Here is a 16,220-nt window from a genome sequence, read left to right as displayed (position 1 = left end):
TACTACACTACAAGCTACATATTTTCTCTCATTTTTGGACGGAGGATTATACACATATATAGCTGATGGGTAATTTTTTTTTTTTTTGTGTAATCATGTTGGTTGTTGTTATATTTAATTTAGAATGTTATTTTGATGCTTGATCTTGGGTTTTTGCTGTTATTTTACTATTTTGCGTATTGAAATAGGTGTTGTCTGTGAATACTGTATTTTTTCTAGTTTTGCGATTTTTTTAGTTTAGTCCGATGGGGTTTGATGTGGCCCCGATGGTGGTTCGATACCATACTTGGTATCATGACAGGGATGTAAGCCCAATGGGCCCCGATTGTTGTCCAATATGGGGTTGGGGACTTTAACTTTTGATGGGCCCGATATTGGCCCAATTGGGGCTCAATGGTTTTTCGATATGGGGTTGGGGATTTTGATTTTTTATTGGCCCGATATGGGTTGATAGGGGCCCGATGGTTGTCTGATATGGGGTTTGGGGACTTTGATTTTTGATGGGCCCAATATTGGCCCGATTGGGGCCTGATGGTTGTACAATATGGGGTTGGAGATTTTGATTTTTGATGGGCCCAATAGGGGCCCAATGATTGTCCGATAGGGGATTGGGCACTTTGATTTTTGATAGGCCTACTATTGGCTCGATTGGGGCCTAATTTTTGTCCAATATGGGATTGGGGATTTTGATTTTTGATGGGCCTAATATTGGCCTGATTGGGGCCCGATTGTTGTCCGATATCGGGTTGGGGATTTTTGATTTTTAATGGGCCCAATAGGGGCCCAATGGTTGTCCAATATGGGGTTGGGAACTTTGATTTTTGATGAGCCAGATATTGGCCTGATTGGGGCCCGATGATTGTCTGATGGTTTACATATTTATGGCATTTTCAAGAATTTTATTGCTTTATAGTGAGATATTTGTTCTAAATTGTAATTATATTTTATTTTTAATATATGTGACAGGTTTAACTGTTGATGCAGTTGTTATGTATAATAGTGTTTAAGAGCTTGAAGGTAGAGATTGAGTTTATAACCAGGCTAAAAATTTGACATTTGAGATTGATACGAACATAAACTACTCAGGTTTGGTTGATTTTTTGTGCGAAGAACTCAATGTTGACAAAGTGCAGTATGACTTAAAATTAGAAGTAAATTATAAGTACGTGAAAGACTTAATGTGTAAAGCCCGCTTAGTTAATTTGGAAATTAGCAGTTGTTTATGTTTAATCATGAAATTATTTATAGCCATTTAAATAGTTTATTATGGAATTCAGATATGCATGAGTATGTTATCAGTAGCTTTTATATTTCGCATTTCCGGTGTCCGGTATTTTGGAACGCGGCGTTTGGCTCAGTAGAAATCACAACTTAGTATGTTAGTATTTTGGGGACGGGTGTTAGACATTGGGAATGTCGGGAATGGCCGGGAATTTAGAATGTCCCAAAAATACCCCTTTAGTATGATTTATGTGATTTTATGGTGGAGGGGCAAAATGGTCTTTTTGCCCCATTAGTGTTTTGTCTTATATGATTTAATAAATGAATTAAATGTTTATTTTTAAATAATCTTTTTGGCTGAAATGGATTTAATAAAATGGTATTATATGCATGAAAATCCTTTTTCTCTCATTTTTCAACACTTAGTCAAAAGTTAGAAATTTCAAAATAGAAAAACTCTCTCTCTTTTCCTCTCACTTTCGGCTGAGACTTAGGGTTCAAAAGCTGGGATTTTTGGTGGTGATTCAAGCCCTAGATTGCAACTTTAGTGATCCCTTGTTGTGGTATGTGCTCCCTAGTTCCTTTCTCTTTAAATTTCTTGAAAAAAATGATGATGCATGTTGGATTTCCATGTGATTGTTGCTGCTGTCTTTTGTTGTTGATTTATGAGGATCAAAGCATGTGTATGTGATGTTAATTGAGTTGTTTGAAGCATGCTAGATAGGGTGTCCAAAGCTTTTAATTTCTATGTTAAAATATGTGATTTTTGAGGGAAAATGCTATGTTTTGTTTCTGTGAATTGCTGGATGTTTCTGCTTGTTTTCAGAGATGATTATATGCTTACTTGAGTAGAATTAAATAGGTTAGGATGCATGTTAGGTGGTTTTGCTCAAGCTTGAGTTTGGAACTCAAAGCTTGAGCTCCAATGGTGAATTTTGCTTATGTGGTTTCTGGGTAGGTTTGATGCTCTAGAATTGTTATTTGGGGCATATAGAACAGGTCTGGAAAGTTTGGGACCAATTGGGGTCGAATTGGTCAAGTTATGAGATTTTATGGTTCTTTGCTGCGAGGAACCGAATTCGGTTGAGCATCCGGAATTCGGATGGGGGTTCGAAATTTCCCGAACCGGAATTCGGTTGGGCAACCGTCTGTCAGGTTGGGGATTTTTCAGAACCCTAGTTTTCCTCGTTTTTGGGTTTTTAGGGGTATTGCCATGCTTTTTATCGATAGGGAAACTTTAGTTTTCAAGTTTAGTCCCCGGGAAGTGATTTTAGCGTGTCACTTATAGCGTTGTGATTTTTATGGTTTAGGAGCCGATCCGTCCGTTCGGCTTCGGTTCGTCGAGTTGACGCACACACGAAATCGGAATCCGGGTAAGATTAGTATAACAGTATGCATATGTAGATTACATGTTTAGCGTGCATGTAGGAAGCACGTTAGATTACATTAGATATGTATTTAGGCTTCGAACCATCCAACCCCGTCACGTCGGTACGAGTGGAGTATGACCGACGGCGGAGTATGGCCGGTTTGGCCGATCAGTGACACTTGGTTGGTGGTTCGATCTTATTGACCTATCCCGTCGGTACAGTGGAGTATGACCGACGGCGGAGTATGACCGGTTCGGCCGATCGGGAGGATACTTGTCAATAGTACCGTCCCCCGAACGTTCAAAACTCGGTACCATGTTGGACATGGCGGTAGTGCTCGGCACCATGTTGGACATGGCGATGGCGGGACTCGGTATCGTGTTGGACACGGCGATCGGTTTTATGTATGATATTATTATGCTTTTCTTGCGAGTCCGTCGACTCACGGCTTATGTTCATGTGTAGGTAAAGGCAAGGTCGTAGGCGATGGACCGTGACCGAGCATATGAGATTGTACATGTCGGGGCGGTTAGGCTGGAGCGTACGATCCTCGGGACGAGGCTGAGATTTTGTAACTGTCGTTAGACGACTTTATTTTGATGTAAAAGTTGAACAGTAAAAACGTTTGTAAATATTTTTATAAATCGGGATCCCGAGACTTTTTGCAAAATGGTTTATAAGTTTAATGAAAAAGCAAAATTTTAATTAATCACGTTTTTTTCCATAAACCTCGTTGATTAGCAACGAGCTGCACAGTACGTTCAAAAATCACGTAATACGCCTAAAATAGTTAGGGTGTTACAATTTGGTATCAGAGCCGCCAGGTTGTCTTCCGAAGATCGTCACGACATGTACAATCATCATCAGCAGTTAGCTCGGTTCACGGTTCAGTAAGCCTTTATTGCTTTAGTAGTTTATTTTATTCAGTTATGAAAAAGAAAAGCCTGTTAGGAAGCATGTTAGTAGCCTGATAGTAGAATAGGCGCATGTTTCATTTCTAATTTCCAAATTAAGCGGCATTAGTAAGCTCGCCTTGAATACGACCTGATATGCCAACTCTTGGTTTCGCAGGCGGTTCTAATTAGATGGACGCCAGGCGGACTACCAGGAGTCGGGGCAACTCCGTGGGGTCGAATCAGGGAGAGGGAGCTCGGTTTCCCCCACCTGCTAGGGGCCGAGGTAGAAGTCCCCGAGGCAGGGCTCGTGGTCGGGGTGTTGAGGACCCGCCACAGTCGCCTGTGCTCCCCCCGATCGGGGAGCCCCGAATCGGGAGTTGCGGTTTGCGGAGATGCAAGCCCGGATCGAAGAACAAGACCTCGAGATTCGAGAGGTTGAGACGGCGGGGTGCTCCCGCAGCCCTGCCGCAGTTCCGGTGGCACCCGCCTCGCCGCCTGTGCCGAGATGGTAGTGGCGGCCCATAGATTGGAACCTTGGTATGAGCGGTTCCGGAAACAAGCACCTCCGGTATTCCTGGGAGGTCCAGATGTGTCGAAAGCCGCCGGTGGGCCGACGGTGATCACCCAATTTTGAACTTCATGGGTGTCACCGTAATGACAGAAAGTGGTGTGCGCCACATTCCGGTTCCGGGAGGATGCCACAGTATGGTGGGACATGGTGTCTCGGATTCACGATGTCACCACCATGACACAGGAAAGGTTCCAGGAACTCTTCAATGCGAAATACTATAATGAGGCGGTCAGAAGCGCCAAGAGGAAAGAGTTCGTTCACCTGACCCAGCGGGAGAACATGAGTGTCACTGAGTATACTACTCAGTTTGACCGGTTGGCGAGGTTAGCCTCGGGAATTGTGCCGACCGACTTCAGTAGGAAGGAGAAGTATCTGGACGGGTTGAGTCCCAAGATCAGGCATGACCTGATGATTACCACTGACGACAGCACCACCTATGCTCAGATGGTGGAGAAGGCACTGCGAGCTGAGGGCGCAGTGGGGTGTATGTCGGGAATCGGCCCGGTACTCGGTTAGTGGCGGAGCTCCTACCCCTCCGCATCGGGCTTCGGCGGGGAGTAGTGGTTCGGCCATTGATCGAGGAAGAGGGCACCCACCGCTTCCGGCGGCTCGAGTCGAACAAGAGGTTCGGGGGAACCGAACGAGAGGAGTCGTCTGGTGGTAATGAGACCCGATTCTCCTATCCCGAGTGCCCTACCGCAAGAGGCACCATCGGGGCGAGTGCGGCGGGGATGCTTCCATTGTGGCATGCCCGGCACTTCAAGAGGGAATGTCCCCGGCTCCGCCGTAGGCACCGAGAGCTCCGGCGATACCCACTCCAGGGGGTATTCGCTATCACGCAGCCGATGCGGATGCCGGCCCATCGGTTGTTACGGGTCGGCTCTTTATTAACAACTCGTTTTATTCGATCTTTGTTTGATTCGGGGCTACGCATTCTTATGTGGCGGCCGAGTCTTTAGTAAGTTGGGTAGACCACTTTGATAGATATGAATCGGGGTTTGGAACCACATTACAGCGGAGAATTGGTTATCTCCAATAGGTGGATTAGATCTATGCCGATCACGATAGATGGTAGAGAGTTAAGCGCTGATCTGATAGAGATGAGCTTAGTCGAATTTGATATTATTTTAGGAATGGATTTCCTATCTAAATATTCGGGGAGCATTGATTGTAAGAGGAAGATGGTGGTCTTCCAACCGGAAAGTAAAGAACCATTCGTATTTGTGGGTTCGGTTCAGGGATCTCGGATCCCGGTGATCTCGGCTATGTCAGCGAGAGAATTACTGCACGGTGGGTGCTTAGGGTTTCTGGCCGTGGTGGTGGACACCACTCGGCCAGACACCATTCGGCCAGAGGACATCAGAGTGGTTCGGGAATTTTTGGACGTTTTTCCCGAAGAACTTCCAGGGTTACCACCTCATCGGGAGATTGACTTCGTGATTGACTTGGCACCAGGGGTGGATCCGGTTTCTAAAGCCCCGTATAGGATGGCTCCAGCTGAACTTAAGGAATTGAAGATTCAGCTCCAAGGGTTGCTTGACATAGGGTTCATTCGGCCCAGTGTGTCACCTTGGGGAGCCCCGGTTTTATTCGTGAAGAAGAAGGATGGATCTATGAGAATGTGCATCGACTACAGAGAGTTGAACAAGCTGACGGTGAAGAATAAATATCCATTACCTAGGATCGATGACTTGTTCGATCAGCTTCAAGGGAAGACGGTCTTTTCTAAGATTGATCTCCGTTCGGGTTATCATCAGTTGAGGATCCGAGAGGAGGACATTCCAAAGACGGCTTTCCGCACTAGGTATGGACACTACGAGTTTCTGGTTATGTCATTCGGACTAACCAACGCTCCTGCAGCATTCATGGACCTGATGAACAGAGTATTCAAGGATTTCCTCGATATCTGTGTGATTGTGTTTATCGACGACATCCTCGTGTACTCTCAATCAGAAGAGGAGCATGAGTTACATCTGCAGATGGTACTGCAACGACTTCGAGAACATAGACTCTACGCCAAGTTCAAGAAATGTGAGTTCTGGTTGTCTCAGGTGTCCTTCCTAGGGCACATTGTAAGTAAAGATGGGATCAAGGTGGATCCCGGGAAGATTGAATCCGTCAGGGATTGGCCGAGACCGAAGACAGTGACAGAGATCAGAAGCTTTTTGGGATTAGCTGGGTACTACCGTAGGTTCGTGGAGGGGTTCTCCAAAATTTCAATGCCCCTAACCGAGCTTACAAAGAAGAATCAGCGATTTATCTGGACAGATAAATGCGAAGCTAGTTTTCAGGAGCTGAAACAGAGATTGATTACTGCTCCGGTACTAGCTTTGCCTGCGGACGAGGAGAAGTTCGTGGTCTATTGTGACGCATCCAAACAGGGTTTGGGGTGCGTATTGATGCAAGCCGATCGGGTTATCGCTTATGCCTCCCGTCAGTTAAAGGATTATGAACAGCGATACCCGACTCATGATTTAGAATTAGCCGCAGTGGTTTTTGCACTGAAGATTTGGCGGCATTACTTGTATGGGGAGAAGTGCGAGATCTATACCGACCATAAAAGTCTCAAGTATTTCTTTACTCAGAAAGATTTGAACATGAGACAAAGGCGTTGGTTGGAATTAGTGAAGGATTATGATTGTGAGATCCTTTACCATCCCGGGAAAGCCAATGTAGTGGCCGATGCCCTGAGCAGAAAGGGTCCCGGGCAAGTAGATAGCATGGTTCAGATCTCACCTCAGCTAGCAGAGGATATGGTTAGATCCAGCATTGAGTTTGTGGTAGGTCAACTTCACAACTTAACGCTGCAATCTGATCTGTTAGAAAGAATAAAGGTTGCTCAGACAACAGATCCGGAGTTAGTGAAGATCCGAGATGAGGTATTGGCTGGTCAAGCCAAAGACTTTTCAGTGTCAGACAGTGGGATACTTTTGTATAAAGCCAGGGTTTGTGTCCCGAACAGTGTGGACTTGAGAAACGAGATCTTTGAGGAGGCTCATTCTACTCCATATTCTCTGCATCCCGGCACCACCAAGATGTACCAAGACTTGAAACCGTACTTCTGGTGGAACGGTATGAAGAAGAATTTGGTAGAATTCGTTTCGAGATGCCTCACGTGTCAGAAGATCAAGGCTGAACATCAGAGACCAGCAGGGTTGTTGCAGCCTCTAACCCTACCAGAATGGAAATGGGAGGATATTACGATGGATTTTGTGGTCGGGTTACCTAGGACCACGGGTATGTATGACTCCATCTGGGTAGTGGTGGATCGATTTACGAAATCTGCTCATTTTCTGCCGGTTAGAACAACATTTACAGTGGATCAGTTGGCAGAACTGTACGTCAAAGAGATAGTGAGACTTCACGGGGTACCGAAGTCTATAGTGTCGGACAGGGATCCGAAATTCACCTCCAAATTTTGGCAGAGTTTGCAACGGGCAATGGGTACGAAACTAAAATTCAGTACAGCATTTCATCCTCAGACAGACGGTCAGTCCGAAAGGACAATTCAGATATTGGAGGATATGCTGAGAGCCTGTGTTATGGACTTTGAGGGTTCATGGAGTAAATATCTACCGTTAATAGAATTTTCATACAACAACAGTTACCAGAGTACGATAGGGATGGCACCCTACGAACTGTTGTACGGTAGGAAATGTAGATCCCCTATCCACTGGGATGAGACAGGGGAGAGGAAATACCTAGGTCCAGAGTCAGTTCAGCGGACCAATGAGGCAATAGAGAAGATTAAAGCTAGAATGCTTGCCTCCCGGAGCGGATGGAAGAGTTACGCAGATCCGAAACGTAGGGATGTTGAGTTCCGAGTAGGGGACCATGTGTTTTTGCGAGTATCTCCGATGAAGGGGATTAAACGTTTCGGGAAAAGAGGCAAGTTATGCCCTAGATTTACAGGACCTTTCGAGATTCTCGAGAAGATAGGTCAAGTGGCATATCGGTTAGCATTGCCTCCAGCCTTATCGACGAGTGCACAACGTATTTCATGTCTCAATGTTGAGAAAATACGTTTCGGACCCCTCTCATATACTCGGTTATGAGAGCCTTCGCCGATCGGATATGTCTTATGAGGAACAGCCAGTGCAGATCCTGGATAGAAAGGATAAAGTCCTTCGGAATAAGACCATAGCGTTGGTCAAGGTTCTCTGGAGAAACAGTAAGGTGGAAGAAGCCACCTGGGAGCTAGAATCAGTTATGCGAGCTCAATATCCAGAGTTATTCAGGTTAGATTTCGGGGACGAAATCCTTTTAAGGGGGGGATAGTTGTAAAGCCCGCTTAGTTAATTTGGAAATTAGCAGTTGTTTATGTTTAATCATGAAATTATTTATAGCCATTTAAATAGTTTATTATGGAATTCAGATATGCATGAGTATGTTATCAGTAGCTTTTATATTTCGCATTTCCGGTGTCCGGTATTTTGGAACGCGGCGTTTGGCTCAGTAGAAATCACAACTTAGTATGTTAGTATTTTGGGGACGGGTGTTAGACATTGGGAATGTCGGGAATGGCCGGGAATTTAGAATGTCCCAAAAATACCCCTTTAGTATGATTTATGTGATTTTATGGTGGAGGGGCAAAATGGTCTTTTTGCCCCATTAGTGTTTTGTCTTATATGATTTAATAAATGAATTAAATGTTTATTTTTAAATAATCTTTTTGGCTGAAATGGATTTAATAAAATGGTATTATATGCATGAAAATCCTTTTTCTCTCATTTTTCAACACTTAGTCAAAAGTTAGAAATTTCAAAATAGAAAAACTCTCTCTCTTTTCCTCTCACTTTCGGCTGAGACTTAGGGTTCAAAAGCTGGGATTTTTGGTGGTGATTCAAGCCCTAGATTGCAACTTTAGTGATCCCTTGTTGTGGTATGTGCTCCCTAGTTCCTTTCTCTTTAAATTTCTTGAAAAAAATGATGATGCATGTTGGATTTCCATGTGATTGTTGCTGCTGTCTTTTGTTGTTGATTTATGAGGATCAAAGCATGTGTATGTGATGTTAATTGAGTTGTTTGAAGCATGCTAGATAGGGTGTCCAAAGCTTTTAATTTCTATGTTAAAATATGTGATTTTTGAGGGAAAATGCTATGTTTTGTTTCTGTGAATTGCTGGATGTTTCTGCTTGTTTTCAGAGATGATTATATGCTTACTTGAGTAGAATTAAATAGGTTAGGATGCATGTTAGGTGGTTTTGCTCAAGCTTGAGTTTGGAACTCAAAGCTTGAGCTCCAATGGTGAATTTTGCTTATGTGGTTTCTGGGTAGGTTTGATGCTCTAGAATTGTTATTTGGGGCATATAGAACAGGTCTGGAAAGTTTGGGACCAATTGGGGTCGAATTGGTCAAGTTATGAGATTTTATGGTTGCTGCCTGCGAGGAACCGGAATTCCGGTTGAGCATCCGGAATTCCGGATGGGGGTTCAGAATTTCCCGAACCGAATTCGGTTGGGCAACCGGTCTGCCGGTTGGGGATTTTTCAGAACCCTAGTTTTCCTCGTTTTTGGGTTTTTAGGGGTATTGCCATGCTTTTTATCGATAGGGAAACTTTTAGTTTCAAGTTTTAGTCCCCGGGAAGTGATTTAGCGTGTCACTTATAGCGTTGTGATTTTTATGGTTTAGGAGCCAGTAATCCGCCGTTCAGCTTCGGATTCCGGTCGGGTTGGCAAGACACACGAAATCGGAATCCAGGTAAGATTAGTATAACAGTATGCATATGTAGATTACATGTTTAGCGTGCATGTAGGAAGCCTGTTAGATTACATTAGATATGTATTTAGGCTTCGAACCATCCAACCCTGTCACGTCGGTACAGGCTGGAGTATGACCAAGCGGCGGAGTATGACCGGTTTGACCGATCAGCCGACACTTGGTTGGTGGTTCGGTGCTATTGACCTATCCCGTCGGTACAGCCGGAGTATGACCGGCGGCGGAGTATGACCGGTTCGACCGATCAGGAGGATACTTGTCAATAGTACCGTCCCCTGAACGTTCAAAACTCAGTACCATGTTGGACATGGCAGTAGTGCTCAGTACCATGTTGGACATGGCAGTAGCGGGACTCAGTATCGTGTTGGACACGGCAGTCAGTTTTATGTATGATATTATTATGCTTTTCTTACTGAGTCTGTCGACTCACAGTTTATGTTCATGTGTAGGTAAAGGCAAGGTCGTATGCCGATGGACCGTGACCGAGCATATGAGATTGTACATGTCGGGGCGGTTAGGCCTGGAGCGTACGATCCTCGGGACGACGGCCGAGATTTTGTAACTGTCGTTAGACGACTTTATTTTGATGTAAAAGTTGAACAGTAAAAACGTTTGTAAATATTTTTATAAATCGGGATCCCGAGACTTTTTGCAAAATGGTTTATAAGTTTAATGAAAAAGCAAAATTTTAATTAATCACGTTTTTTTCCATAAACCTCGTTGATTAGCAACGAGCTGCACAGTACGTTCAAAAATCACGTAATACGCCTAAAATAGTTAGGGTGTTACATAATGTATTGCCCTGAAGTTATTAAAAATGATTAGCGTGCAAGGTTCTTTTTGTCTGCACTTGCGAAGAAGCCAGATGAATTTACACCCTTGTTTATGATTTTGTTAAAGAAGAATGTCTGTATCGATCCTAGTCCCACACCAAGTACTGTTAAGGACACTCGTAGCGAGGTCGGGAGTTTTGTTCCAGATATAAATCTAAAGATTTTGGTTGCCGATATGTTACCTGAATTAAACACTAAGATGCTGAGTGCTGACATTGTAGCATAAATTCCCTTCATTGATGGTTTTTTGATGGTCCAGACCCTGAATGATATGTTGAGGGCAATGATGACGTAAGAGATGACCAAGATACAGAAGTCCCTACTGCTGTAGCTTTGAACTTGACTCCACTATTGTACCAAATACCACCCAGGCCATCGACACGAAAAAGAATGCCCCGTAGAGAAAATCGCCAAAACACTTAGTACTAGTAGTAGTCGTCCATGCAAAACCAGTAATGCTAGAGGAACCACTGATGGTAGAGGTCCTAATGAAGCTAGAAGAACCAGTGAAGTTAGACAGACCACTGACGGTACATGTCCTATTAATGCTATAGAGACCAATGATGCTAGTGGTCCTAATGATGCTAGAGGAACCAATGAGACTGGATTCAACGATCCATTTTTTTTCTTTGACAAGTTACTATAAATTCAAGGAGAAAATGTTTACAAGAGAAGATATTGAGGATTATAGTCATTATATATCTATGGGTGGCATACCAGGCGGGGAGTTACATGTAGGAAAGTTTTTTAGAGACAAAGAATATTTAAAAATGGTTGTTGGCTTGTATGCAATGAAGAAAGGGTTTGACTACTTCGTTAGGAAGTCCGGTACTACTATTTGGTACATTACATGTAAGGATACAGATTGTGGGTGGAGATTAAGAGCGAAGAAGAACGTATTTTCTAACATGTTTAATGTGACTACATTTCGAGGAAAAGATAACTGTCAAGCATCACCTTTGATAGTTGCGCATCTAATTAAGGATAAGTTCGCAACTAACGGCTCGGATCATTTGGCCTCTAATATAAGGAAAGATATGCAAAAGGATTACATGATCCAAATAAGTTATAAAAAGGCTTGGAGGTGCAGAGAGAAGGCACTACACCTAGTTCGAGGTACACCTGAAGGTTCATACTCGAAATTACCTTATTACATGCACATCCTACAGTTGAGAAATCCAAGTAGCATCATGAATTTTGTGGTAAAGGATGGTCGCTTTAAGTATTGTTTCTTCCTTCTGGGTCCTTGTAGGCGTGGGTTTAGGTTTTGCCGACCTGTTGTATGCGTTGATGGTTCTTTCTTGAAGACTAGGTATGGTGGGAAAATGTTATGTGCAGTGGCACTAGATGCAGGCAACCATATTTTTCGGATAGATTTCGTTGTAGTTGACAGCAAAAACCATAATTCTTGGACCTATTCTACGAGAAAATTGAAAGAAGCGATTGCTGATGTTGAGAAATTAGCCTTCTTGTCTGATAGGCATCAAAACATTGTTCATGCTTTGGAGACCGTGTTCCCTGATGCACACTACGGTGCATGCTACCACCACATTATTATGAACGTCAACCACAAGTTCAAGACTGATGTCTTGACAAATTATATTTACACAAGTGCCTACAAGTATTCAAAATCAGAGTTTCACAGAGAATTTGAGAACATTCGAGCAATGAATGTTGCAATTGCACAATATCTTGAGGAAATTGGATTTGATAAATGGGTTCGGTCGTACTTTCTAGGGGTACATTACAATGTAATGACGAGTACCTGGGCTGAGAGCTTCAACAACACAACTAAGAACGCAAGAGGCTTTTTGATCACTGCTGTTGTAGCATTCCCGAGGTCAAAAGTCCAACAGTGATTTGCTACGTGAAAAGAAAAAGCTGACAAGTGGACAAAAACCCTAGCACCAGAAATAGAGGAGGATTTGGCATTGCATTTTGAAAAATCTCAGTATTTGAACGTTGACACATGTGGACCTTACACGTTGCAGGTTCACCCTGGAGAAAAAATTGAGACTGGTGGCGTGGTGGACCTGCAGGAATAGACTTGCACTTGCGGTTTATTCCAAATCATGAAGTTTTCTTCTTCATGCATGTGTTGCAGCTCAACAATAAAGTATTAGCATGTATGCGCTATGCTCGCCATATTACACAACAAAATATTGGAGGAGCACATATGAAGGCATAATTATGCCAGTTAGTGACGAGGATGATTGGGAATTGCCTGATGACATATAGAACATGACAGTTGGAGTGCTTGCTGAGAAGCAACCAGTAGGGCGACCCAAGAAGCAAAAGGTTGGAAGAATTAAGTCAAACCAAACTTCTTGTAATGGTGAAAGGATTATCATACCACGAAATTGTGGCAAGTGATGTGCCAAGGGGCACAACAGAAGCACTTGCACCTACCAAGGTTAAAAATGAATGTTGAAGTTAATATTATTATGTGTTTTACGGTTATGTATTCTTGTTGAATTATTGTTGGACTTTGTTAAACATTTGTGGCATAAACAAGTTTTCATATAATTCTTACAAATTTTCATATATAGAAACCCCCATTATAAAAGAAATAATTTTAGTGATAAATAGAGTGTTCAAATCGAAAAGCCTAAAAGTAAAGATTGTTCAACAAATAAAATAAATAAAATACCCAGATCTCAGCTCAATGTGAAACCGACTCAACTTGTCCCTTGTGAGACAGTGGGAGTTCATCACTTGTCATAAGATAAATCTGTGTTTAGGCACAAGTAACGAACTCCAATTAAAATAGCTTTGTGATAATTTACATGGTTTTGGACTAAACTGTTGCTGTATAACTAGTTAGTCCTAAATTCTGTACAAGGTGATGTGGCATCCAGCATGATGACACATGGAGAACATTGAGAATTCAGAACCGGTAATTTTCCCTCAACATACTACTACAAAAATAGTTTTTCTTAACGTTTTTAAATAGTCATTTAAACTATTCCCGTCGGTTTCAATAATCGTCGCCTATATGACTGTCGCATAACGGGTAAAATAGGCGACAGTTAAAAATCATCGCTAATGTGGACTTCCTGACAGTTTGAAACTGTCGCCTATAATAGGGTATAGGCGACAGTTTTAAACTGTCAGGATTATAAAAAAAATGAGAGAGAGAGAGAGAGAGTGAGAGAGAGAGAGAGAGAGAGAGAGAGAGAGAGAGAGAGAGAAATACCAAATTTTCTGCCATTAATGGCAGAAAAATCTGCATTTTCCCCCTTTTTTTACCTGCATTAGTTTTATAATTTTACCTAAATTAAAATGAAACAACTAATTAATTTTGTTACAATAACAACTAATTTTAAAACACATTGTTGTATACCAAAATGGTACGTTTTACATTTATCAACTCGCAAGCGCACGAATCTTTATTGTAGTATGGAGATTGTGAAGAACGAGGTCGAACCCATGGGAATTGCGTGAAATCGAAGAAAATACTTATTTAATCTAAGCTAATAAAACTCTAACCTAGTTCCGAAAATGGTGAGGTTTTTGGTAACAAAATAAAATAAAGTGTTTAAATGATAAAAATGACAGTAACAGATATTTTCAGAAATATTTTGGGATATTATTAAGGGTTCAGAATCCACTTAAGTGTATATAAAAATATTTATGTTTATATTGATTCTCATAATTTAATCAGTAATCAAACCAATTATTTTCTAATAAAAAATAGATTTTCCTTCGCTTTAAAATTATAACTTCTAAGCATTAAATGTGAAACAATTTAATGTAAATACAAAAAATCAAAGAATATTATTTTTAATAAAATATGGAACCAAGCATAAATAATTTCTAACTATAAAAAATACTTGATATTAAAGATGAAAGAAATTATTTTAAGAAGCGAAAATCATAAGCATATATTGTACTGAGAATCAAAATAAAAATAAATACTTAATTAAATACACTAGGTTTCATCGTCCTCCTTAATAATAAGGGAACTTAGAAACCCATAAGAAAATTAACTAAGAAAACGGTAAACTAACACTGAGCGCTCTGAGCGTTTTCTCTGGATTTTTCTGTCTGAAACTGAAACTGTAACTGAATTCTAAAATCCTAAGCTTCTATTTATAGAAGGGTAAAAGGACTAATGTGCAATTAAACTTATTACAAATTGCATGTGGGTAAAAATGTAAATACAAATAATTAAAATCGGAGTGCCACGTGTCGCATTTTGATTGGCTGACTTGGGCAAGGCGGTGCCACGTGGCAAGCTTCTGTTGGCTGAAAAAATAGCAAATTGAGCCTTTGAGTGACACTTGGCGCATGCAGAAAAGAGGAGAAAGCTTCCTTTTTGAAGCTTGGTGAACAAGGTGGGACGAGGCCCACTCGCACGCCTGGAAGGTGGCGCGCACGCACGGCCAAGGAGAAGCCGTGCGCGTCACGCGCCCGTGTGAGCAGAGGGGCTGCTGCTGCTTTTTCCGAGCCAATGGGAGAGCGCCACGTGGCGCTGATGTCGGCAGGGGAGAAGAAGAGGGCCAAATGGGCTTTTGTCCTTTTGTGCTCTCTTTTGGGCTTCAAAAATACCAATTTTATAGCTTTGGGCTTTATTTTTGTCATTTTTTATTTCTTTTCTTTTCTTTTAATAATGCTATTTTTCAATCAAACACAAACAACATTAAATCCAAATAAAATATTTTCAACATGAAATATATCATAATAATTTTAATGAAAAATATTTATTTAAAATCTAATTAATTTGTATTTCTTTAAATAAAAACAATGCATTTTCTTAACTTTTTATTTCTTTTTCTCTATTATGCCATAAATACTATTATTATTTATAAACAAAGATAAAATTAATCTTAAATAAAATATTTTCAATATAAAAATATATTGTATTAATTTCATGAAAATATTATAAAGAATTAATTTTATTTTGTATTTTTACACTATAAAATATGTAGTATTTTAGCATTTAACACACATTAAATTTATACAATAATAAAACAAATATTTATAATAAATAAAAAAAAAAGTATATAAATAAATTAATATATTTATACCGAGCTCGGAGAGGGAGCCAGACGGGAGGTGGTGGTGGTGCAACGTAGTAGAGGGAGACTTATGGGAGGAGGGATGGGTGGAGATCGATGGACGGGAGAGACGAGAAGAAAGGGAGATCGAGAGAGGGAGGAAGACAATGAGAGAGGAGGGCGATGGTGCGGAGGCGTGGGTGGGGTTTACGTGGGAAATATGGCGAGAAGTAGGTAATGATTTTTTAATGGACCCTTATACCCAACGAGTATAAGGGTATTAAAAAAATCACATTTTATTAAAAAATGTCACCTATTTTGTTTACTACGATTTTAAACCTAGTATTCCCGACAATTTTAAATAGTTACTTAATTTTTTTTAGCGACGGTCCTCAGAAAAAATTATTTTTAGGACCGTCGAAAATTTTGATATTTGTAGTAGTGATGACTCGACCAAAGAATCCTATAATTAAAACTATCAAGTTTACACCTTTAGTAGGGATCATCCAGATAGAATTTGTACTTAATTGTCTGCGCAGATCCTCACTATCTAGAAATGTCGAGTCTTTCGAGCAGAGTAGTTCGGCATAAGAAGATCTTCAGAGATACTT

The 16,220-nt window shown here is 41.4% G+C and overlaps 1 protein-coding gene across 1 annotated transcript; it reads left to right on the top strand.

Annotated features, from left to right (window-relative positions):
* Window positions 1-11,313: 11,313 nt before the first annotated feature.
* Window positions 11,314-12,468, top strand: LOC115700272 (uncharacterized). The gene has a single exon (XM_030627841.2). It carries the CDS (start codon window positions 11,314-11,316, stop codon window positions 12,466-12,468), a length of 1,155 nt encoding a protein of 384 aa, XP_030483701.2.
* Window positions 12,469-16,220: the final 3,752 nt, after the last annotated feature.

The sequence above is a fragment of the Cannabis sativa genome, chromosome 8, assembly GCF_029168945.1.
Source record: "Cannabis sativa cultivar Pink pepper isolate KNU-18-1 chromosome 8, ASM2916894v1, whole genome shotgun sequence".
NCBI lineage: Eukaryota > Viridiplantae > Streptophyta > Magnoliopsida > Rosales > Cannabaceae > Cannabis > Cannabis sativa.
This window is presented reverse-complemented; position numbering and strand designations above follow the sequence as displayed.

Excerpts from the sequence above, each read along its gene's own strand:
- LOC115700272 (XM_030627841.2), top strand. The coding sequence starts at position 11,314 with ATGGGTGGCATACCAGGCGGGGAGTTACATGTAGGAAAGTTTTTTAGA.